The 24116-nt window shown below is 38.5% G+C and overlaps 4 protein-coding genes across 4 annotated transcripts; 3 read left to right on the top strand and 1 right to left on the bottom strand.

The window, feature by feature from the left end:
• Positions 1–10187: 10187 nt before the first annotated feature.
• On the bottom strand, positions 10188–13425 carry LOC137717696 (omega-amidase, chloroplastic-like). Its single transcript, XM_068457140.1, has 10 exons — positions 13097–13425; positions 12885–13001; positions 12243–12467; positions 11917–12010; positions 11713–11787; positions 11366–11444; positions 11226–11241; positions 10932–11012; positions 10592–10674; positions 10188–10474 (listed from the first exon to the last, which is right to left on the bottom strand). Exons 1-10 carry the CDS (start codon positions 13388–13390, stop codon positions 10396–10398), a joined length of 1143 nt encoding a protein of 380 aa, XP_068313241.1. The 5' UTR covers positions 13391–13425; the 3' UTR covers positions 10188–10395.
• Positions 13426–17050: 3625 nt separating this feature from the next.
• On the top strand, positions 17051–18765 carry LOC137718144 (uncharacterized). Its single transcript, XM_068457647.1, has 4 exons — positions 17051–17468; positions 17790–18049; positions 18143–18328; positions 18427–18765. Exons 1-4 carry the CDS (start codon positions 17051–17053, stop codon positions 18763–18765), a joined length of 1203 nt encoding a protein of 400 aa, XP_068313748.1.
• A 685-nt stretch (positions 18766–19450) lies between these two features.
• On the top strand, positions 19451–21313 carry LOC137718676 (pentatricopeptide repeat-containing protein At1g05670, mitochondrial-like). Its single transcript, XM_068458225.1, has one exon. It carries the CDS (start codon positions 19505–19507, stop codon positions 21191–21193), a length of 1689 nt encoding a protein of 562 aa, XP_068314326.1. The 5' UTR covers positions 19451–19504; the 3' UTR covers positions 21194–21313.
• Positions 21314–22622: 1309 nt separating this feature from the next.
• LOC137718142 (pentatricopeptide repeat-containing protein At1g09900-like) lies at positions 22623–24100 on the top strand. The gene is made up of 3 exons (XM_068457646.1): positions 22623–22913; positions 23061–23435; positions 23549–24100. Exons 1-3 carry the CDS (start codon positions 22623–22625, stop codon positions 24098–24100), a joined length of 1218 nt encoding a protein of 405 aa, XP_068313747.1.
• The last annotated feature ends 16 nt before the right edge of the window (positions 24101–24116 follow it).

Genomic DNA, 24116 nt, shown 5'->3' with positions numbered 1-24116 from the left:
TATATGAGAATGGTTACAATTTTTCCTAAGGACATTCTAGATAATATCTAGAGCCTCATCAAACTAATGGCTTGTGAAACTAGAAATTAAAGCCAATTTGGCTAATTTATGGACCGTACCTTTGGCGGTTTTAATAACATGTCACACTCGTGAAGAGGTGAAATTAGAAAGAATCGGAGTTATATCCTCCATAATGAGATCAAAATTGAAGTTATAAAGTTTAAGCGTAAGCAACTTAGGGTAAATTACACAATGTGCTAATAAAATTAATTAGTATTGAATTCGATATTGACGAAAATCAAACTTGAAAATTCTTACTAATAAGTAAAGAATAATATCTTTAAATCATAATATCAGTGTCCGGATTATTGCTGTGACAACCCGTTCCAAATTTTACGTTTTTATTTTATTTTATAAGCGTGAATTTACGAAATTGCCCTAGAGGCAAGGACTTTGACTTCCGTTGACCATCGACTTGAGAGATGTGGGACTTATTCTTTTAGCATATCCTCGTGGTACTCATTGGTACGAACGTATAGGCGAAAGCCGTTTGCGAGTCCGTATTATAACGGTATAGTTACGGACGTTCGAAATTGGTTATTCAAAGTTTAGTGTTTATTTAAATTAAATCCCCACTTTGTGGGGGAAGCCCAATCAGAAATGGAGGGAGGAAGAAAAAAAAAAGGAAGTGGTTCCGGTCCACCTGCACCCACTGCGGGTCCATTTTCCAAGGCCGATTCCGGCCAACTCCGGTGGAGTTTTTCGATGCCACCACCACCATCTTGAAGCTCTCATTCCCCTCTACAAAACCCACCCAAGAACCACCTTGATTAACCATGGTATGGGACGGTTTGAGGCCACGAAAGTTGACGAAAATCAATGGTGCTCCGGCCACCCTTTTCGATTTGCCGGCAAATCGGCAAAGCGATAGCCGATGCCACCACTTGGGCTTTGTAGCCCATCATCCCAGGAGCAAAACCCAACCAACCTTGACCCCTTTGGACCACCGTAGACGACGAATCGACGTCGGGAAGTTTTAGGCACCCGCCGGCTTTGTGGGAAAAATTGACCATCTTCCGTCCACTTTTGGACTTCGTGGCAGGTATAAAAGTTACTCCACTCACTGAGATCTTCATTTCTGTGAAGTTTGAGAATTTTTGGAAATAATTAGATTTTCTGGCGAGTCGGAGCGGCCGACCGCCACCCGCGGCGGCGCTTGCGGCGGCGCGTGGCCAGTGGGCCGCTAATGCTATTTTTAGGCTATTTCTAATGTCTTGAATTCAGTTTTGTCATTTGAATGACGTAGGTTGATAGTTGGAACCTAAATTCGTTACGATACATTACTTGATAAAAATGTGAATTGATGATCCGACCGTTGGATCGTCACCAAAATTGGATACATTATAATACGTAATATTTAAAGATCATAGGAATTTATGGATCGGGAATCCGACTTATGGATCTTCCTGAATTGGATTTGTAAGTTAGTAAAATGAATGTTCACGGCCACTTGTTTTAGGCAATTGGCGGAGATCTGACCGTTGGATCGTAATGAAATTTTAATATGTTATTCTAGAAACATATTGTGGATCGTTGGGAGTTGCGGATTGGAAATCTGATATGCAGATCTTCCGAGTCAAGTTATACAAGGTTGTAAACCTACCGTCGATCTTTGATCGACGGTTGACTTGTGGTCAATGGGTCTCAAACTATTTTAGAATGTCGTTGAGGTTGTGTTTTATGTGAATTACGTATTCTTCGGATAAGATTTCTGAGATGTGATTTGATAATTGGTCACAGGGACCAATCATTTAGGACGCCTCGATGTGTGCGCTAGAGAATCATAGCGTGGACTCCAGGTGAGTGGATCTTTTCCTTTTTATCGCACATATTGTTGAGAGTTCTATCAACACTTTTAAATTGATTAGGTATATTACCTTCGTATAATTATTATGAATGCTTGAAGTACCTATATGAACTACGAATGGCTTGATCCCTGTCTAGGGTACGTAGGCAGTCTAACGAGACGTTAGATGCAGCCATAAAATATTTGAGACAAAAGCCTTGCTTGGGAAATTGAGTAATGCGAAGGAAATTGGTAAAGGCAAGTTTTAGTTTTATGAATTAGTTTGTTAAATTAGTGTTAATTGGGTTGTCATGGATAATTATCCCTGAAAATAAGTAATTTGGGAGTAGGGCGTTATTGATTGTACACTTTTCACTATATTGTTTATAATTGAAAATGCTACGACATGGTTGAGTATTAGATTGCATAATGGTATATCCATATGTATATTACTTGCATATAATTATTGGGAATGCTTTCAAGTCCAAAGGTGAACTCAGGACACTCAGGTAAGTTCAGGTGAGTTTATGGTATTAGTTGAATCGATTGAGTTATAGCATGACTACAGTTATGTGTTAGGCAACTTCGATACTGTCGTACTGGTTGCCATGAGTTCCACATGTTATATTGAGATGCATTGAGAGCTCATAAACCTGCACCCCGGTGTTAGTATTCCCGTTCGTGGCCAGGGCACAGTCCTTCACGTGATGTTCAACTCCCGCACCTTACGCTCACCTTGGATTCAAGGTAGGTGCACACTCCTGTCGTACAGACCACTTTAGGTGGTTCCGACTCGTAGGTGACCCGCGATTATTCGCCCAGTCTTCACGTGATCGTAGCACTTGAGCGTATTTATTTACACCCGGTCCTGTCGTACAGACCACTTTAGGTGGTTCCGACTCGTGTGCAGGTATACTTATTAAGCTATTGGCTAGCCAGGATTGATGAGATATGGATAAGTCGTACATGTCACTATAGGTGACTCCGACTTATATGCTAGCCATGATTGATGAGATATGGATAAGTCGTACAGGTCACTATAGGTGACTCCGACTTATATATCACTTTGTATTGATTTAGTTCATTTGGCCTACTTATTAATGTATGGTGGAGTTGATGGCAAACTGTGGTTTTGGTCATTTCTGAGTATGGTTTGGATATATGTATATATGTTGTACTGTCTTATGGAAAACGATACGGGTTTTACATTTAGGGGCATTACTTTTAAAGAGGTAATAACTTTGGGAAGCTTGATTTTATTGCTTACTCACACCTTCTGTTTGGTGCCTTCCAGGTTTTAGCTGCTGAGTTTGTATCGACAAGAATCTGTGGCGAATCTTAGTATTGATGGATATTTTTGAGGGTATGATTCTTACCCACACTACTGTACCTTACTTATGCTCTGACATCGCGTGTGAAATGGATTCGCTCCCACTCGTAGCGCACTCTGGTACTTAGACACTTTTAGATTCAAATTTATTCACTTTTTATACACTATCACATTTTATGGCTTCGTCACCTTCCAGGTATCGGCCAGCACAACTCAATTCAGGGTCCAAGTGGACTTTCTGGGTCGGGGTGTGTCAATTGCAATCTCTAAAGCCTAATATTTTTCAAAAGTTCAAACGCTTTATATAAATTAGCTAATTTAATTGAACACGAGGGCAAATTTAAATTGTTATTGTTGTGATCATGTTTGGTAGTCTAGATGAATATGATCCAATATTTTGGGTGGTAAATTAACAAGGTTCCAACTGGAGGCCGTATTCCATTCAAAACTATTAATTTCATCAGCGGTTGTGATAATTATTAATCAAGATTCGGTATTTCGTGGAATGTTTTATAAAAATGGTATATTTGAATTATTTATATAAAAAGAAGGAAGGTGTGAAGGTGGTGGTGCGTTATATATTTAGGTGTGGCATTGAGCTGGCATGACTGTATAATTGATTAATTTTTAGGTAGCAATTGTAATATACCAATAAGATGAGAAGGAGGTAACACAAATACAAAATATGATCTTTTTTTTTTTATTATTATTATTAATTTGTTTGTACCTTATTTTTGGTAGTTTTGTTTCTTTTTAATATACTTAGTCGTTGAATTATTTTATCTTTTATCGTTTTGTGGAAGTTCAAGTTATTTTCAAATGTTTCTTTTTACTATGCAATAACATTTTTTCTAATCGTATTTTTATGGATTTTTTTAATCTACACATAGGTACAAACAAATCCCACAAAGATAAAGTCATATTGCATGGGGTCTAATATCTTAGTGAACAGGATGTTCAGTTTATACTTGTGTCCCTGGTTTGAAACTTCCTCCCATGAATTACTTTAATAGTTTTGAATCTTCCCGTTTTCCTTAGTATAATAATATTTTTTTAAATTCGTATTACACCATTTTTTTTTCCGAAGTATTACACCATTTAGGTAGAACCAAAATGTTAATTAATTAAATTGTTTACCAAACAAATATGTTACTTAAATTATCCGTGAACGTGAACGTTTGCATGAATTAAAAAATGGATTAGAGAGAGTTTACTAAGAAAACAAAACAGATGGATTTACCAACAAAAGATACGTACCGGTGGAAATAACTAATGAATCTTATAAGAGTTGAGGGACCCCATTTTGCTTTGTTAATTAACGTTATGATTATATTTTGAATTTGAAAGGTGTTAAGCTCTATTACCCAAAATAAAATGGAAATGACAAGGTTAAAAAGCGTAGAGAAGGCCTTTGTAATCATGGGAAATTAGCCTTTAACCGCGGTTGATTTATTGGAGGAGCCTGTAAAAATTGGCTTTAATTTAATCATGAAAACGGCTATCTGGAGCCTTAATGAAGTTAAAAAATCAACGGGTTGACTTTTTTCTACAAGTTAAAACTAATTCCATTTCATGATGTTCTCATATCTTGTTGCCAGTTTACCATGTATATATATTGAGATTAGAAGTTATGGGATCAAGCAGGTGATGAGATGATTGTGGGAGAAAGATATGCTTTGTTCTAATGTAGATTGCGCTCATCTGCACTCAAACTCAAATTATTATTATTATTATTTTTATTTTTTGTAGTAAAGAGATAGAGGAAGTCCTTGGAAGATTTGAAAAGATACTATAAGAAAGATATGGAATACTTGTAGCTAATAAAAGACTTGGTGCAAAATCGAGCACAATGGTGTTCTAAGATTTATATAACCGACCGCACTTAGTGGAATAAGGCTTGGTTGTTGTTGTTTGTAAGACTGATTTACAGTAGACTATCGATTGTAGCAAACTACATGATGAGAGAAGTTTTTGAGCGTGACAGTGACATTGTCATCATTGTTTTACTAAGTCACATGTTGTAATAAGATGAATAAATGGCATAGTTGATATTTTATGTGCTTAAGTTATAATATTAATGATTGACGTAATGAAAGCAAACAATATAGTATTAAAAAAATTTACATATATGTATTGTAACGTGAGTTAAGCGTTACATGATAGGTTGACGGTTACACTAAAAAATCACTGATTATTGGTGCATTTAATGGATTAAACCCTGCCCAGAAACCATTGACAATAACCAATACCAAATAACCATGTCCACATTGTATGAACTAGGAATTAAGCAGTTAACTAAGCTAGCTTGGGTTATCGTATGCAAGTGTATAATTGTATATACGACTTATATTCTTCCTTCCTAGTTGATAAAACAAACAAAACCATTAACTAAGCTGAAAAGGATGGCTTTGAAGTTACATATCAAGATCTAAACGAACCCCACCAAATGCCTTGTACTGCATGGGAAACGAAGGATCTGCCCCCGAAACCCTAGCCAGGATCACATGTTTTTGCCATTTTTGTTTATTCATGTTCATCCATCCAGTGACATATGCTATGATGCCTGCAACATCCATACCCCTTTATGCACCCTAACCTTATGATATAAAGTAGTGTGACACAGAAAGGTCTTTGATTTGGTCTCTTAATCGGGTTTCAAACAGTATCCCAGCCAATTGGGTTAGGGTTTATAATATGATACATTGTAAGCTGGCTTCCACCCAACAATTAGACAATGATCTTATATACTTTCACGATCTGATGGTCATGGATCTTGGAGAGAATATTTACACACACATTTGAATATAAAAATTGCAACCCCGAACCAACAAAATTATGCGCTTTGTGAGGATCGAAATAACATCTACCGTGACAAGATGAGAGATTTGAGTTATACAACATAATAAGCCATCTATAATAATTTATAAATTGAATTCATCATCCACAAACATCGAACTTAAAATGTTTACATATTAATAGATGAAAATGCTACTAAATTGTAGTGCAAGAGAAATTAAATACTGAGGCCCTATTTTTGGAACTTCGGTCAAACTACTCGAACCAACGCATTAAGCCGGGAAAAATATTGCTATCGGGGCACCGTCCCTGAACTTGATTGAATGTGCCTTTAAAGTGAGACCTACAACTTTAATTCTTTTGCATAATTTCCAAGCTGCTTCTTTGTTATGCATAATTTCCAAGTTTGTATTCAATTGAATCGATTCATGTAATGATTCTCGCCCACCCAATAAGCTCATTTGAGTTAGATTTACGAAGATGAGTTTCATGCTCGTATTTCACATGGAATGTCCTTAGTTTAATTTTTAGCATTGATGAATCACATGATAGTAGCCAGAAAGAGACTGAAATGCCTTTATGAGTCCTCTCCATCCCCAAAGAGTGAACTACCATGACGAAACTACGAACTGGTTCCTTAAAAAAAAAAATTGTTTCCTCTTGAAATTGTGGATATATAATTTCAAAATCAATTAACATTTTCAATCGTTACATGTATGTGGATTTGTGGGCGTGATCCATCAAATAATGGTACAAAGCATATATTAAGTACATTAATATCCAGAGCAATGTTCTATTATCAGATTTTAAATTTTACGTAATTCGTATGCACATACGTGTTTACGTTACGATACTAAATTGAACTAGGTATTTGAGCAAAAAGTTACCCACATAACTGTCCAAATTTTGCCGTATTGCCAACATAAAGAGAGCAATAAAACATTTTCTATTTTTAGTACAGCTAATGCAGTACGGACTGTGATACCATTGGTGGGGCCACTGAGGTTCCAGTTTTCCGAAGCAAATTTGCACGGTCGGCAATAATGGACGGTCAGATTGGAGCATCACGCGTAACTCGTGTGGACCTGACCCACCCATTGGGTGTGTTGTGTGGACCATTTTATATGCTCTCGCTCTTTTACACGTGCGAACATGGGGCACTCTTATTTTGATACACATGGAGCACTCTTTTGTCTATGGCTTTCCTCACACGCATACGTCATGCACGCTAGTGTAGTTTCCTTGATTAGAAGAAATTTATCATTGTGTTTGTAAAACGGGTGGTTCACTATGAGTTATTATATAAATGATGAGAAGTTTTATTTTTAAAATTTTTAATTTTACATGCGATTATGCACAGCACTACACTTTTATATGTTTACTGATGTGTGAAACTTTTAACTGCTCTGATGTGATATGATAATAATGGGATCTTATTTCCAATACTTGTGTCCCCAAGTGGAGAGGTTGATTATGAGACTTTGTAGCAGCTATTATTTTAATATAAATTAAAGTATTTGGTTCAAATTCTCTCACATCATAATTATCTTACATTGTAACGTCATCTCTTGAGGGGGTCGTATGGTCAATTTAGTGACGGTTAGAACATTCCGGCCTTGTAACTTGTGTTATTAGAGTCAGGGTGTGTCAGTTTGCTATAACACAATTATCTTACCATTTGTATAGTGACACGTGGTGTATTATCTTGTGTTCTAGAATAAATTTTCATTGTACCTGGAACATGGGTAGTACACCATGTGTCATTAGATAAATGGAGGGAAGTTTATTTTTTTTTAAGTTGTTAATTTTTTAACATAAGTATATCACCACTCGTATAGTTACACGTAGTGTATCATTCCGTACTCCGGGCACACTGAAAAATCTATCGTGTTCCAGACACATTGAAAAATCTTTGCCTGTTTAGAAGCAGACCACCTAATTAAGCAATTGTCCTTGCCATGTGTCTAGGCTCTTGAGTCTTTATCTTTGATGGGTGCCAATACAAATTGAGACTTAAGATGAAAATGAAATGAGGCTTTCTAATTTAGTATCTTAATATGATTTTTTCACATATATAAACAAGAATTTGAGGTACATCAAATTAGATATATGAGATTAAGACATTTTTTTTCTCCTTATTTTTAATTAAGAATACAAAAGAATGATAAAATTAAATTGTAAGATATATAATACGAGTATGAAGAAAATATGAGGCTTAATTTTAAAGGGAGGCTCAAAGCGCATGTCTTGTTGACTTTATCTCTCTAACCACACGTGTATAAACATTTTACCCTAATCCCTAGTCCAACGTTTGGTGATTAGAATTGGATTGCATTATGTTCACTTTGGAATGGAGAAGATAATTAAATATCCTAATTAGGTCGTTGGTATGAGTCTCGATCTAGGGTTTTAATTATAACGTGTATGCTTGATATTGACTACATATATTTTCTTCAAATATAACGTGTGTAGAGACAACTACCGATCTACAGCTTAATAAACAAATTACTTCACTAGGGGCATCTGCCCCCAGTGGGCATTCGTTGACTCCGTCCATGCCTCTACTCTATGGGTGGTTTTAAGTTCTCACAAAAGTTGAGTTCAACTTGTAATTTATACTTGGTAGATTATGAGCACAATATCTTTGCAATATGACGAAAGTCACTCAGGTAATTACAAGAACAAGCAAAATGCAGATGAGGCGAAATGCTAGGAGTTTGTAGTTCGAACGGTTAATTAAGTGCGTTTACACCTAAAGTCATCAGTTCGATTCTCTCTGTCCATCGTTATCGCTTTGAAAGTGCTTCTATGAATGAGGAAGAAGTGATTCTTATTTGGGCAAGTAATATATGCTTTTGTTTTCTGGTCTGATAATTTGGGTAAATTGGAAGCGACTTTATCCGGATCACGCCAAACATGCACTGATATTGTGAAAGAGATGTGCAGCAGTTGAGGGGAGATCCCGAAGAGGAAGTGAATAATGAACAAAGAGAGAAACTTTGCTGAGTTGCTCTTTGTTTTCTCTCCCTTCCCAGCAAAGCATGCAGTGGCAGCATATTTTACTTCCTTGCTGCTGCCTAGGGTTTTGTTTTGTTTTCCTCTCTAAGTTTCCTGACCAGGCTTCTTTCTCTCTTTCTCTATTCTCTCTCAGATTTATGTCTGGGTGAGGAGAGAGAGTGGATGAGTGATGACTAGGGCTGACGCAGTGCACCCACTTGCTCTTGTATAACGTGGCTGTTTTCTTGGAGGACTTAGACAAAAACGGATATGCTAGGGTGATAGTGTTATAAACTAATTATCTATGCAACGACAATAAGAAAATTAAAATATATGACACAATATTGGGTTTATCACACCACCACCTTGACATATTCGTATCCGGTTTCATATGAGGATCTTTTAGAGAGTGTTTTTGTAAGAGTAAGAGTTAAAAATGTAATTTGCAAACCAAAAACACTTTTGATTTTGTTCATTAAAAGTGTTTTTAGGTCATATAGGGCAAACTAACCTATTAGGTCATTTTGTGATTGCTTCTCTAGAAAACATTTATTCTCAATGTTCTCATAAGCGTTTTGAAAATGTTAAAAAAGATAGTTTCCGTAGCATTTTCCGAGCATAAATATTTCTTACAAAAGTAATTAAAGGAGTCGCTCTCGCTTTCTTGTCGTCTCCGTCTTCACTTGCAGAGTTGCATACATCATTCCGCTCCACTTTGATGGGCCTATTATTATTTATGGCCTTTTAAAAATTGTCCCTGACTAATCAATTCCAGGGCCCAATACTTTTGTAGGGGTCCTACAGTCCTCCACCTTCCAATATTCTGACAGGACATCTCAGTTTACCATGCCGCTGAAAATCTCAACTCCCCTGCCTTTCAGCCAAACACAAAGAAGACATCAGTTTCAAGCTTCGACATGAAAATTCTTCGTTGCCGGGTTTGTCGTATCTCTTTTACGAGACTGCGATGGATGATGGAATTCTTTCTTATACGGTAAACGCTGTTGTATAATTGCGAGAAGGACCGTACTGCATCGTATTGTATCAACTAGCTCTTGTTCTCGTGAAACTTATCTTGCCAATGTTGGTAGAAATCCGTCGGTCCAACATTGGATGTAGAATGTATCGGCCTCGGCCCAATCCAACCGATTTTTCCCAATCCTACAGCATTAAGCCCACAGACAGATTAACGAGTTTTCCAACTCTGGTTCACAACAATCTGAAACTGAGATTTGATAAGCTCCAGTCTGGTTTAAGTTCACAACATGCGTTGTCAAGGGTTCGCTTTCCCTTGTTACTAAATACACACAATAATTCGGGTTTTCGATGATAACAACAGGCCCTCATTATTCGCACTAAGAAATGCAATTTGTCCCCGCCACTTTCCTTCCTAGAGGCATAAGAGGGATCTTGTACCCATTTGCAATCATTGAGGATTTAACCTCTGAACATCTACCAACTGGTAAAGATCGCCTCGTCTTTGCTTCAGTAAGGGAAGGTTTGTCCTGAATAATTCAAAACAGACCTGTTTTAATAATAAAGTAACGGGAAATATTTCATCGGTAAATCTATAAACATTCATGCATTGGAAAACGAAGACTATAGGTTGGAAACCACATCACCTTCTAAGCTCAAGAATTGAATAATCAATCTCTGCTATGATTATTGCCTCTTCATGTTCTGTCGTCGCCAGTACTTCTCCAAACTACCACATTTGATTCTTTTAGTCAGATTCATAAAAAAGATTCATCTACAAATAACTTGCCATCCAAAACACTTAAACAGGCACGAAAATGCAGACTCAGACACTTGTTCTATTACTAAAACGTAGAAAGGGGGTAACTTTAAACAAGTAAATGGAGTATAGGAGATGTGCAGTATGCGTCAACTTTCTGGTGAATGGGCCGAGCAAAGATCAAATGGAACTACGCATCATAAAGCTAAATTTATGTATCCACTTACTGGTCCAACAAGGCTGGAGTGGCCCCATGCCACATAACCGGCTCCAGCATCCCGAGCAGGGGAACAAGTTGCTACATATAGCTGACAACCCACAGAAAATCACCCATGAGAAGTCGTTAAGAGTTAATATGGAGGATCATCAAGGCATAATTGTCACAAAGTAGGGACTTGACTGTGGTTCTTGTCATCTAATCCATAAAAAATTCCTATCATTGTACTAACTCCAAGTTTTATTTGCAAACGTAACCCGTGATGTGCATCCCATATAGCCATATAGGACATATGTTACCGTACCTGGTTATCTGTAGCCCTGCACAAGATATAGCAAGGCAAATCTCAGTGAGAATGACTACATAAAAAACTACAAATTGATTTAACATATCGTAAAAAAATTATTGTAAGGAATGTGAAATAGGGAATAATATAACTAATACCTTGCCCTCTGCAATAATTCCCAGTGCAACGGTCCAGTAGTCATGTTAAAAGCCCCAGGATAGCATATCAAGTGAGCACCTGATGTCAGCAACTTATTACTGTTAGCATTCGGTATTTCCAATCATAGAAGTCCTTCACTTGGAAAGGACTAAACAAAGGAGAAATAATTCCATTTCCTTTTTAACAACAAGCAGAATAATTGAACTGCAAAGAAGAATCCTGTGGAAGATTTCAAAGGATTAGGTGTACTGACTACAGAAAGAATAGCCCTTAATTTTATCAGTTTAGTAATGCCCAGAAAGTGGAAACAATTTCACGTCCATGGAAAGAAAAAGAAACGGCTAACCTCTTGCTCCATAAATCATTGCTAGTTCCGGAAATCTAATGTCATAACAGATACCAATGCCAATACGTCCAACTTCTGCAAAAACCAATTGATGTTTACTATCCCATCAATAATTAATGAACTAACTTCTTTCACCAAAGGAATAGGTGCTGTGTGAAGAAAAGAACCAATGAATAAAACTAATGCAAAGAATGAACCTCAAACCTGTATCCACAATGGTAGGAGTCTGCCCTGCTGTGAGAGTCTTTGATTCAATGAAGGTAATCTTCCCCGGGATGTCGATATCAAATAGGTGTATCTGTGACCATATGCCATGATCTTTGTTACTAAAACTGTAAGAAACAAAGACTAAGACACATAATTTCCCTTGAAAGGTAATCATTATATGTTCAAAAACATCAAGTCCATACATTCCTAAAGCAAGTGGAAAGAGCAATTTTTCATAGACATATAACCATACGAAGAAAATATCTTGCGACTTGAACTTGATATTGTAAGTGCCCCCTTCATGTTAAAGCTTAGAGCATTACCTTCCTGTGTTTAGCCAACAGCTTTCCATCGGTGCCAAAGACACAAGAAGTATTGTACAACCGATCCCCAGAACGCTCCGCTATAGATCCACCAACAATGGTGATCTTCAAACGTTGAGCAACTTCAGACAGCATGGCTGTTGAAGGAGATGCATCGCCGCCTGCATCAATGTCCTCAGCATAAACCGGGAAGCTATCATTTGAATATGGACCATTCCAAATTTCCTGACATACAAAGCATCAAACACAACTTAATGCCAAAATCTTAACATTTCTTAAAATTTGAGTTTATAAATTGCAGCCATCTCGTCTTATGCAACATAAATTTGTTCCGATACAACCCCCCACTTTGATGGTGAATGTATACTTAGCAGGTGAAAGTGAGCAAACCCAATAAAGCACTAACCTTTTGGTTACTCGAAAGAACTATGCAGACTCCAAACTACACTATTCTTATGGGCATCTAAACTTCGATTAGCTAAGAAATGCAGTTTCCAAATTACCGAACATATATTGATACACTTAACAAACAATTGGAGCCTAATAAACCAATAATTAACTTGAGCCAGCAAGCTTAATCAGCATGCCAACATGAATGTCCCCAAAACAAACAGAGTGAGGAAGTAAAACTGTTAAACTCACAGGTAGAAGAACAAGCTGGGCACCCTTTGCGGCGGCGTCCTCGATGGCCTTGCGAGCATGGGAAATGTTCCTCTCCTTATCCGGCGTCACAGACAACTGACACAACCCAATTTTAAACTGCACAAAAAAAACCCAATTCAGTTCAACCTCAAAACTCCAAAAATTCACAACGAAATCACCGGATACACACGGAGATTAAAGAGAAAGCTTGCCTTGGTGACGGGAGGAGTGGGCAGAGGAAGGGCAGGCGGGACCCTGGCTTCTTCGGGCTTGTAAACCGACGCCATTACCGACGAGAAATTTGCAGAGCGGGTCTGGGACTTGCGGCTGAGACCGATGCGGATGTTGGTGGTGAGGGCTTTGGAGGGTGCGATTGGAAAGAGGAAATACGGCGGAGGGGAGAGAGGCTTCGGGCCGAGGCAAATGGAGCGGCAGAGAGAGGAGGAGGAGGAGGAGTGAGGGTTGAGATTCTTGGAGCTGATTAGTGTTGATAGCGCTGCTTTCATTTTCTCTCAAAGCACCAAATTTCTACGGACTCGGATTTTTTTGCTTTTGGGGATTAAAACGTTGTTTTCCTTCCCTTTTCACCCTTTTGTGACTAATTAACATTGTTGTTCTCTCACACATTATTTTCGGTCATTGAATCGAATAAATTAAAAGAGCAAAAGATAGAAATTAACAACGATATGTAAGAAGTTAAAATAAATATGGAAATGCATTTTTCAACTTAACCTAGCATTACATCGTTCATTTTTACTGTAATGAAATTTTTCAATGCACCGAGCCGTAAAAAATACTTCTTTATGTGAGTTTAAATTAAAGAACATCTAGACCTATTTTCAAAAATCATTGATCAATTTACTGGAACGAAGAAATCTCTTGGCAAACATTTAGTTATCAAATTTAAAGAGATTAAATTTAAAGATAAAATTCTGGAAACTAAAGAACATAGAAGTTAATGATTGGTTTATTATTTAAACGTTGATAAACGTGCTTATTCTTATTGATGACACATCTTTTAGTTTGCAATTTTTTTTCTCTAAATTTAGTATCCCTAACATTACTCTATTTTAAAATATTCATGATATATGTAAAATGAAAATACAAACTCAAATTTAAACGAGCGTTTTGCTGCAGTAACAAAAAACAATGATGATTGTGCACTCTAATGTAGGCTTGATTCCAAAAAATCAACAGAAAAGTCAAATATTAATAGAATAAAAAAAATAAATCATCGCAAAAATGGTTACCGTGTGATATCGCGAATTGCATTGCAAAAATGATAAAAATGTGTTGTAAGTGAATAGTATCAAGAGTAATTTTTTAGAATAAAAATATCATTTTTGTTAAAAGTGAATAGTACGGAATGTTTCGTTAAAATTTTCATAGAAAAAAGGAATAAGATCCTTACGATGGAACACATAGCACAGGATGAGAACCTCAACACCTTTCAAAACTCCCAACCGACTCTTGTCCAAACGGTAATTAACTGTCACTCGCGCCTTGTTCCTCTATTTCTTTGTACCCTTTCAAAACTTTCACTTCCAATTCAAACAAAAAACCTGTTCCAATTTCTCTCGAGCACCAAATTTCTGGTGCTCGAGACCGTTCGATTCGCTTTTGGTCTAGGCGAAACTTGCAAAATCAAACAAAAGAAAGGGAAAAAAATATATCAAAAGAAAGATTTCGCATTGAAACTTCAGAGAATTGAACAGTTTCTGTACATAGATACAATTTTTTTTTTATGCATGGCAGATCCTAGGGCTGTTGTACCGTACCATGACCCCTACGAAAATGGCCTGTGTTCCGATATTATGAACTTTCTGTATGATTCCGAACACGCGATCCTCGGTGAGAACGTTCCGTTACAGCCGTTGGACGATGAGGGACTCACTTGCCCTACTAATCCAATTTCTCTGTTTGATGAGGGAATCCAAGATTTGGACGACCCTTTGTTGGATCAAGCAACATGGGATTTCCTCAATCAGTGTAGTAATGGTGGAGGGAACGTTGATTCGCAAGCCGGTCCCTCGCAGATTATCGGAGAATCGAGCGGTACTAGTCCTCCCAGAGGGGACAACAATGAGCAGAATCAGGGTTTTGGTGATCCGATGCCGCTTTCGGTTTGGCCTGCGAAACCAGTTCCATTTAACTGCAGTTGTTGCCAACTGCTTAGGGAAATCATACACTTAAATGGTAAGTTTTAAGTTGATTTTTTGTGTAATTAGTATCGGTTTAGTAGGTACTTTTCGGTTCAAGTGTTGATAAGGGTATTGATTTTATTTTCATCTTGTGTGGAAAGGCAACCAAGTTATGAAATTTGACATTCATGGAAGGTTCGGCATGATCAGTCATGCAATTCTCCAGAGTTTCGATGTGAATTCTTCCGACAATCATCAGTATCAAATGTTTGAGTAAGTTTTTTCGATCCTGTTTGTTTCGTTCCATCTCATTCGCAAGGGTGTGATCCGTTTAAACATGAACAAAAAGACTAAATATATTTTTTCGTTTTGGAACTTAGTTTTTGCAAGAAAAGCATAGAGGAGGTGAAGCAATTTCTGATGCAGTACTGCCTAGAGAGAAAGCTAGAGGGATACATTATGCAGCAAGATCCAATGGCAATCTTCTACGAGGCCCTCTGCGTTGGACTCGAGTGGGATGACATTCTAAACACCGATGACTTCACTTTCCCACCATCTCCTCCAAATTCAGGTTCGTGTGTTTGATTTTCCCTGCAAACTTCTATCATTCGGAAAATTTAATCTTCATATAATGTTGGCTACTTGAGTGTTTTTTTTTTTTGTCAATTTCAGGAAGAGCCGGAAAAGTGGAACAACAACAACCCACTGCTGATCAACTAGAGGCGGCTGAGGATGAGAACGAGAGGATTTCCCTTGCAGCGCAGGTTGCTGTTAACTTTTCTCTCAATCCAAAAGCTCTTAAATTATCTAAATTTATCTTAATATGTGTCACTAATTTACTTCTCTAAGTACATTTAGCTACAATAAGATGATAAGCTATAACTACATTTTTTTTAACATGTTTGTTTGTGTAATGATGTGGAAGTAGTGCAGAGGGAGAGAACAGCAAACATGACGTTGGACGATCTTCGCGGTTACTTCCATCTTCCGATTCAAAAAGCTGCTAGGAGATTGAAGGTTTGCCCAACCGTTGTGAAAAGGATATGCCGCCGAAACGGATTAAACAGATGGCCCTCTAGAAAGGTTTGTCCTCCTCTATAAACTTCTTCATAGAATTATTTCTAATTTATGTGTTTATTTTTCCTTACCCTTCCATTTTTTTCGATCAAACACGCAGATTCGAAGCATCAACAGGCAGATTTCTAGGTTGACACCGAGTTTAGAGTCCGACGATGCAAACACGAGGGTTCATGCTGAAGCTGAAATCTCTAGGCTTGAAAGAGAAATAGCTGAACTTGTCCCGTAGTGTGAATAAAGTACATATCTTCTCACCCCAATTTTGGGTCATCGTGGAGTTAGATGAGACTAAAGTACAAAGAGTTCAACGTTTTTTTGTGAGGGGTGCCCCTCACAGATGACCTATTTCGTATGTCGCCACCCAATTTTGTATTCGAGAGTAGTCCGGTCAATTATTTCCGTTGTTTTCTAGATAGCATTTTCATATTTATTTTTTAACGAGGGAATGTGATTAATATCTTGAGAAATTGAAAGTAACATGTACAGGATGTTTGACTTTAATTACGGATTATTATACTAAATTTTGTGTTTGCTCTTAATTTATGGGTTCCTAATTAAATTTTTCACATAAAATCCCATGTAAAATTGGAGAAATTTTTCATTGTGACGGGAACACAGGCACACCACATGTTTTAATAGAAATGATGGGAAATTTTATTTTTTAAGTTATTAACTTTTTAGCACACATATCCATCACCATTAAGTATAGTGACACGTGGTGTACCATCTCATATATTGATCACACTGAAAAATCTCTCGTAAAATTGCAGCTGGATTTTTAGTAGCATCACTATATAATAATATAAATACGCCCTCAGAAGGATGACAATGTTCCTCACCGAGAGTACGGCGAAGTAACCGAAAATTAACGTTGGACTGTTCGAACATGGATGGAGATTCCTAGGATCTCCACGAACTATGTTTTCGTCGAATTCGATCGATAAGATAATGGGAAGCGGCTTCTCCACTCTGAAGAGGAAAAATATGGCCGCTGTTACAACGACGCTGGTTTGCGTGAAGCAAGTGAAGCAAGAGGCGTCGGAAGAGTGGGACGAGAGCATGCCATTGCCCGGGGACATCATTGAAGGGGTTTATAATTCCGAGAGCCGTGACAATATTGGTGACGAGCTTTTCGTGCCTACGAAAGCCAAGGCAGAGCTGACGTCGCTGCTCGCTAAGTTTAGCAATGTGGAGGTCATTTGGGTGAAGGTGAGGAGGGGTGATAGCACTCTCAAGCTCCGGACGGGCATCGTGGCTGAAAGGCTTTCGATGCTTCACAAAAAGTATACGATCAAAGCGGCTACGGATGATAGACATGTTGCAGTTTTGGGGGACTTGACCTGGGATCAATGCACTGAGCTGCAAGGTACGTTTTTCTTCGCCGGTTTCCAGTCCATGTTGGTACTATATTTAGTGATGATCTCTTATAAGATATCTGACGTGTTATGTTGTCTTGCCGTTGATTAGCGATTATTATTAAGTCACATAAAACATGTCACGCTGTCATACTATGAACCAAGACTGCATATTATGTTCTCATTCCACATAATCTAAATCTACAGTTTTGATTCGCAGTCTGATAACATAACATGTCACATTGTTTGAATAAAGATCGTACATTCATTCATGAGTTACGAAAATTTTGATCCAACGACCTTCGTCCATTGCTGTTTATGTGATTTTGCAGAAATGAGCAGGAGTTTGGTGAATGTGGAATACAGGGGATACAACAAAAAGGGAGTTAAATATGACTGGAAGATGAAAGTCGACAGCCACTTGCCCGACCAACGGTGCACGATCATTAGCTCCATTCTGTTCATGCCGCTGCCAGGCGAGTACTGCACGGAGGCCACAACTGCCCGGTGCATGGCTTGGTTTTCTGCTGGAGTTGCTTCTGGAGCCCCGCTTATTTTTGTTAACATCCAAACAGAACAGATTGTGTCGTCGGTATAATCTCAGTCTCTCTTGTAACTCATGCTGAATAGCTAGTAACCAGTTATTAAGCGGTTCGATTAATTTCCCTTTTCTTATTACGTGAAGGATAAAAATAATTTACTAGGAAAGGAAATGAATTGGAACAAGCAACAACAAAACCACACAACGACGGTCCAAATTGCGCAGGGCATAAGGCTTTGGTTTATGCCCGGAGTTGCAGAATTGTTGATCGAATTGATACCTGAACCTGGCGAAGCACGGTTTGGATTGGACATCAAACGAACCGAAGAGGTAAGGAGAAATTCTGCCATACGAACACATGTGACATACGTACAAGTTTAACGTACAGGCACTGGTTCTCAAATTTTGTGCTCTAAAAATAAATGTAGGGCTTGATTTGCATACACTCGGTAGCAAAAGGTTCGCCCGCGGATCGATCAGGGCTTAGAAGCCTTCATGAGGAAGCATATGCAAGTGGTTACCAGCTTGTCATATCCAGGTTAGAAGGCAAGAGCTTGATGCCTTCATATGTCAGCTCCGCCGGGCTCATACATTGCTGTGATCACACCGAAATTAAAGAGACTCTTCACTCGGCGATCGATCAGATGGACAGAGTTCAGTTCCACCTAATGGCCTGGTCTAACCATTTGCTTCGAGTTGCTCCGAAATCTATTGGTGTTGCTACGCTCCGGCCGCCGAGCGGATGCTGTCCCCCAAGAACAATGTGATCGTGTGAGTTTGCTAGTTGCAGCTACTGACAATCAAATCGTCACAAAAAGGAAGGCTTTGCACTAGTGAGTATGAATATGATCACCAACATCATAAAATGTAACATGTGGAGCATCGCTGGGTTTGAACCCAAAGAATGCTAAACGTTTGTGTTTTTCAATCGCTTTAGTTCATTGAGTTTGTATTAAAAAAAAAAAAAAAAAAAAAAACAACGATGTGCTCTTTCACTTGAATTTGAATTTTTTTTTGTTTATAAATTGAAGCAATTTAGAATATTTGCTTTATCAAAAATTTAAGAACGCAACGGCGTATTTTGAAAGTACTTTTATAGAATGAACTTCATAAGTTTCGTAAAAGTGAAACATTTGAGACTAAAAACAATGGTAATATTGAGTAAAACTGCAATTTATGTATGTAAGAGTGTGTTTAAAAGTACATCTATACTAATTATTATGTAAAATTGTCTTTTTGTCAAAATTATATTTCAAATCAAGTGTTTAAGTCAATCACAATACAACATATACTTAATACGAACACCCGTTAACATCATCGCTCAGACTCACTGGGTGACATATTGAATGACAAATTTGGCTCTTAAAAATTACCACACCTTCTATTGGTCTAAAATTGCTATGTTTGTATATAACGTTTCTGGCTTCTTGAAAAGTGCTGATACCAAATTAGAAACACACCAAGTCACCGTCATCTGCCGCTGGAAGAAGGGTCCTCGGGAAATCAATGGCTACGCCAGCAAGAACCCTAATCAACCCATCTCACACATCTCCAAATTTCTCTCTCTTAACCTCCATAACCTACCTTCTGCAAACCCTAAATCCCCAAAAACCCAACCCCTCAAATGTCAGCTCAGCCCCTCTTAACCAGTTTTCACCTCACCTGAACCCGAGACTTGTTACCCAAGTCATCAAATCTCAGACCAATCCTTACCATGCCCTCTTCTTCTTCAACTGGGCCTCAAATCCCAACCCTAATCCCAACAAATACTCCCACACTCACAATTGCTACTTGGCCATCACCGACCTCCTCCTCTCCCACTCTCTCTTCTCCACCGCCGCCTCATTACTTGTAGAATCCAACAGACTCTATGATTTCTTGCTCGGCAGGTTCATCACTGCTCACGGTGGGCGGGGTGATATCAGAGCTGCCATGGATTGGTTTCACAGGGCAAAGATGATTGAGGGTGGGAAATGCTTGTTTTCGTACAATGCGATTTTGGGCGTGCTTGTTAGGGCTAACAGGATGAGTTTAGCCAAGGCAATTTATGATCAGATTGTGAAGGAAGGTTTGGTGAAGCCGGATGTTTCGACTTCTACGATAATGATCAGGGGGTTCTGCAAAAGGGGTGAAATTGAGAATGCCCGGAAGGTGTTTGATGAAATGACTTGTGAGCCGAATGTGATTACTTACAATACTATAATTCACGGGTTTTGTAAGATGGGTGATTTCAATAGTGCAGTGCGAGTTTTGGGTCGGATGAGGGAGAGTAAGGATTGCTTGCCTGGTACGGTAACTTATACAACTTTGATTGATGGGTATTGTAAGAAAGGCAAGTTGGAGGAGGCGATGAAGTGTATGAGTGAAATGGAGAAGCAGGGTTGTGAGCCTAATCTATTTACTTACAATGCTTTAATTCATGGTTTGTGTTTGAGTGGGAATGTTGGTGAGGCAATGAGGATGGTGATAAAGATGAGGTTAAATGGTGTGAAGGACGATATAGCAACACATACGGCTATCTTGAAAGGGCTTTGCATTGCAGGGAGGCCTGACGACGCTGCTAAACATCTTAAAGATATAGTGAGCCTTGGGATGAAACCGGATGTGGCAGCATACGGGATCGTTTTTAATGAGTATTGTAAGATGAGAAAAGCGGATGGAGCTGTTTCCTTTTTGAGGGAAATGAGGATGAGAGGCCTAGAGCCAGGTGTTTCAAACTTCAATAGACTGCTAACCGTTCTTGTGGAAAACAGGGACCTGGAAAGAGCAATTGTTCTTCTGAAGCAGATGCCACAAATGGGTTGCTCTCCAAATTTCTTTTCGTATAACACAGTGATAAGTAGTCTTTGTGATATGAGAGGTAGAATGGGGGTAGTTGAGGAGCTTGTTCATGGCATGCTTCAGAATGGTCATGAGCTTGATACCGCCCTCTACAGTCGTGTGATTAAGGGTTATTGTGAGGATGGCAATGTGAAAATGGCAATGCAGGCTTTCTGTGCAGCACTGGATGCTAAATACATTATTAGTTTGGAGAGCTTTTCGGTTTTCGTCAAGGAGTTATGTGCGAAAGGGATGGTCGTTGAGGCTGAGAGAGTATTTGACGATATGCATAAGAGATGCACCGTGGCTGATGTCGATAATTACAGAAGGGTGCTAGATGAGCATTTTAGGGAGATAATTGAGGATACTTGGTAGTAAAACAACCAGCAATCAAAGGTTCAAGGTTCTAATTGGCATTTTGGCTATGATGAATTAGATGGAGCCATCAGCCATGTACAAGTACACTCTTTCAGAATCAAAAACATCGATTTGACATGCTTTTATGTGCCTCGGATCAGACCACCACGGCTCCTCTCTTCATTTCATACATCCCTTATCGGACATCTATCTCTTGACCGCAGGTTTTGGTTTATTTTTCCTTCGACGTGAAGCTCATACCTGCTTTTGCTTTCGGTAGACGCCCTTGTGGCGGCGATTGACCACATTGAAAGAGTTCAACTCCACCCCGTGGCCTGGTCTAACGCTTTACTTCAAATTGCTCCCCAAGCTGTTGGTGTCGCCACACTCCGGCGGACATAAATTTAACTATGGTTTTTCTCTTGTCACATTACAATCACATAAAGAATATCCTTAAGAAATTACAATTTTCCAAGTTATTGAACAAAGAAAGAAGCAAAAATTGTATGATTCAATTTCCTATCACCAAATCCACATGTGTAACAGAAAAGCAAGAAGTCGGTGGGGTGAGGGAGTTGGTGCCTCTATACACTACGTAAATATTGTTTGGTGGAAGCAAGGGTAAAATAGGGCAAATGAAGGCGTGATTGGCATTTTAAAGAAAGAGGTCCTCTTCTCTTACAACAAATTGTAACAATGGTTCATCGAGTAAAAGTACATGACCGTTGGTCTCTTAACTCATTAAAACGTGTAGTTATGGTTAATTTCATCAATTATGTCAGAATTTTGTCAAAATGAGTCATATTTAAAAGACCATTGCTATAATTAGGTTAAAATTGAGGAACCATTGCTCCAATTGAGTTAAAGTTGAGGGACTATTGCCATAATTTTTCTCATTTGGTTTTTTGTATTTGCCCCTTGATTCACCTGCACATGCCACACACGTGACTTATTTTGACAGAAATTCTAATGGAGTTGACGAAAAAAAATCATAGCTACACGTTTTAATGAGTTAAAAGATCAATGTCATAAATTTTTAGTTGAAAACCATTACGTCAATTAGGTTAAAATTTAAGCACCATTGATATAATTTCCTAATAATATTGATGTAGAAATGCCAAAAGTAATTATATGTTTTCCCCGAATTGGAGACAATGTGGAAATCAGTGGCTACACCAGTTCTCGCCGCTCCTGAAACCAAACCTTGTAATCAACGTGATCAAAGCTCAGACCAACCCTCACCATGCCTTCTTCTTCATCAACTGGGCCTCAAACCCTAACCCTAATCCCACACTCGCCATTGCTACTTGGCAATCGCTGACCTCCTCCTTTCCCACTCTCTCTTCTCTACCGCTGCCTCTCTCCTTCAAGAATCCAATAGACTCGATGATTTCTTGCTCAGCAGGTTTATCGTGGTTCATGGCAGACGAGGGGATATCGGAGCGCCATGGATTGGTTTCACAAGGCGAAGTTGATCGAGAATGGGAAATGCTTGTTTTCGTACAATGCGATTTTGGATGCGCTGATTAGGGCTGACAGGATGAGTTTAGCTAAGGAAATACATGATCAGCTTGTGAAGGAAGCTCTGGTGAAGCCGGATGTTTTTACCTGTACGATAATGATCAGAGGGTTTTGCAAAATGGGTGAAATGGAGAATGCACAGAAGGTGTTTGATGAAATGACCTGTGAGCCTAATCTGTTTACTTACAATGCTTTGATTCATGGGTTTTGTAACAGGGTGATACTATGAATGCCCAAAAGGTGTTTGATGAAATGACTTGCAAGCCGAATCTTATTACTTATAATACTATGATTCATGGATTTTGTTAACAGTGTGATGTTAAGAATGCTTGGAAGGTGTTTGATGAAATGACTTGCTAAGCAGGATATGGTTACTTACAACACTATGATTCATGGGTTTTGTAAGAAGGGTGATTTGTATACTGCAAGGCGAGTTTTGGATCGAATGAAGGATAGTAAGGATTGCTTGCCCAGTACGATAACTTATACAACTTTGATTGATGGGTACTGTAAGAAAGGCGAGTTGGAAGAGGCGATGAAGTGCATGAGTGAAATGAATAAGCAGGGTTGTTTGCCTGGTTTGTTTACTTACAATGCTCTGATTCGTGGATCTTTTAACAAGGGTGATACTAAGAATGCCCAGAAGGTGTTTGATGAAATGACTTGCAAGCGGGATATAATTACTTACAATACTATGATTCATGGGTTTTGTAAGAATGGCGATAACTATGCGCAGAAGGTGTTTGATGAAATGACTTGCAACTGGAATATGATTACTTATAATACTATGATTCATGGGTTGGGTAAGAAGGGTGATTTTGGATACTGCAAGGCGTTTTGGATTGAATGAAGGATAGTAAGGATTGCTTGCCCGATACGATAGCTTATACAACTTTGATTGATGGGTACTGTAAGAGAGGCGAGTTGGAAGAGGCGAAGTGCATGAGTGAAATGAAGAAGCAGGGTTGTGAGCCTGATATGTTTACTTACAATGCTCTGATTCATGGGTTTGATGGGTACTGTAAGAGAGGCGAGTTGGAAGAGGCGATGAAGTGCATGAGTGAAATGAAGAAGCAGGGTTGTGAGCCTGATATGTTTACTTACAATGCTCTGATTCATGGGTTTTTTAACAAGGGTGATACTAAGAGTGCCCAGAAGGTGTTTGATGAAATGACTTGCAAGCGTGATATAATTACTTACAATACTATGATTCATGGATTTTGTAATTTTGATACTGCAAGGCAAGTTTCGGGTCGTATGAGGGAAAATAAGGATTGTTTGCCTGATATGGTAACATATACAACTTTGATTGATGGGTATTATAAGAAAGGCAAGTTGATGGAGGCAATGAAGTGCATGAGTGAAATGGAGAAGCAGGGTTGTGAGCCTAATCAGATTAGCTAAAGTATTTTGATTCATT

Source organism: Pyrus communis, chromosome 15 (assembly GCF_963583255.1).
Source record: "Pyrus communis chromosome 15, drPyrComm1.1, whole genome shotgun sequence".
Lineage (NCBI taxonomy): Eukaryota > Viridiplantae > Streptophyta > Magnoliopsida > Rosales > Rosaceae > Pyrus > Pyrus communis.
The sequence above is the reverse complement of the archived record's forward strand: the minus strand, read 5'-3'. Positions and strand labels throughout refer to the sequence as shown.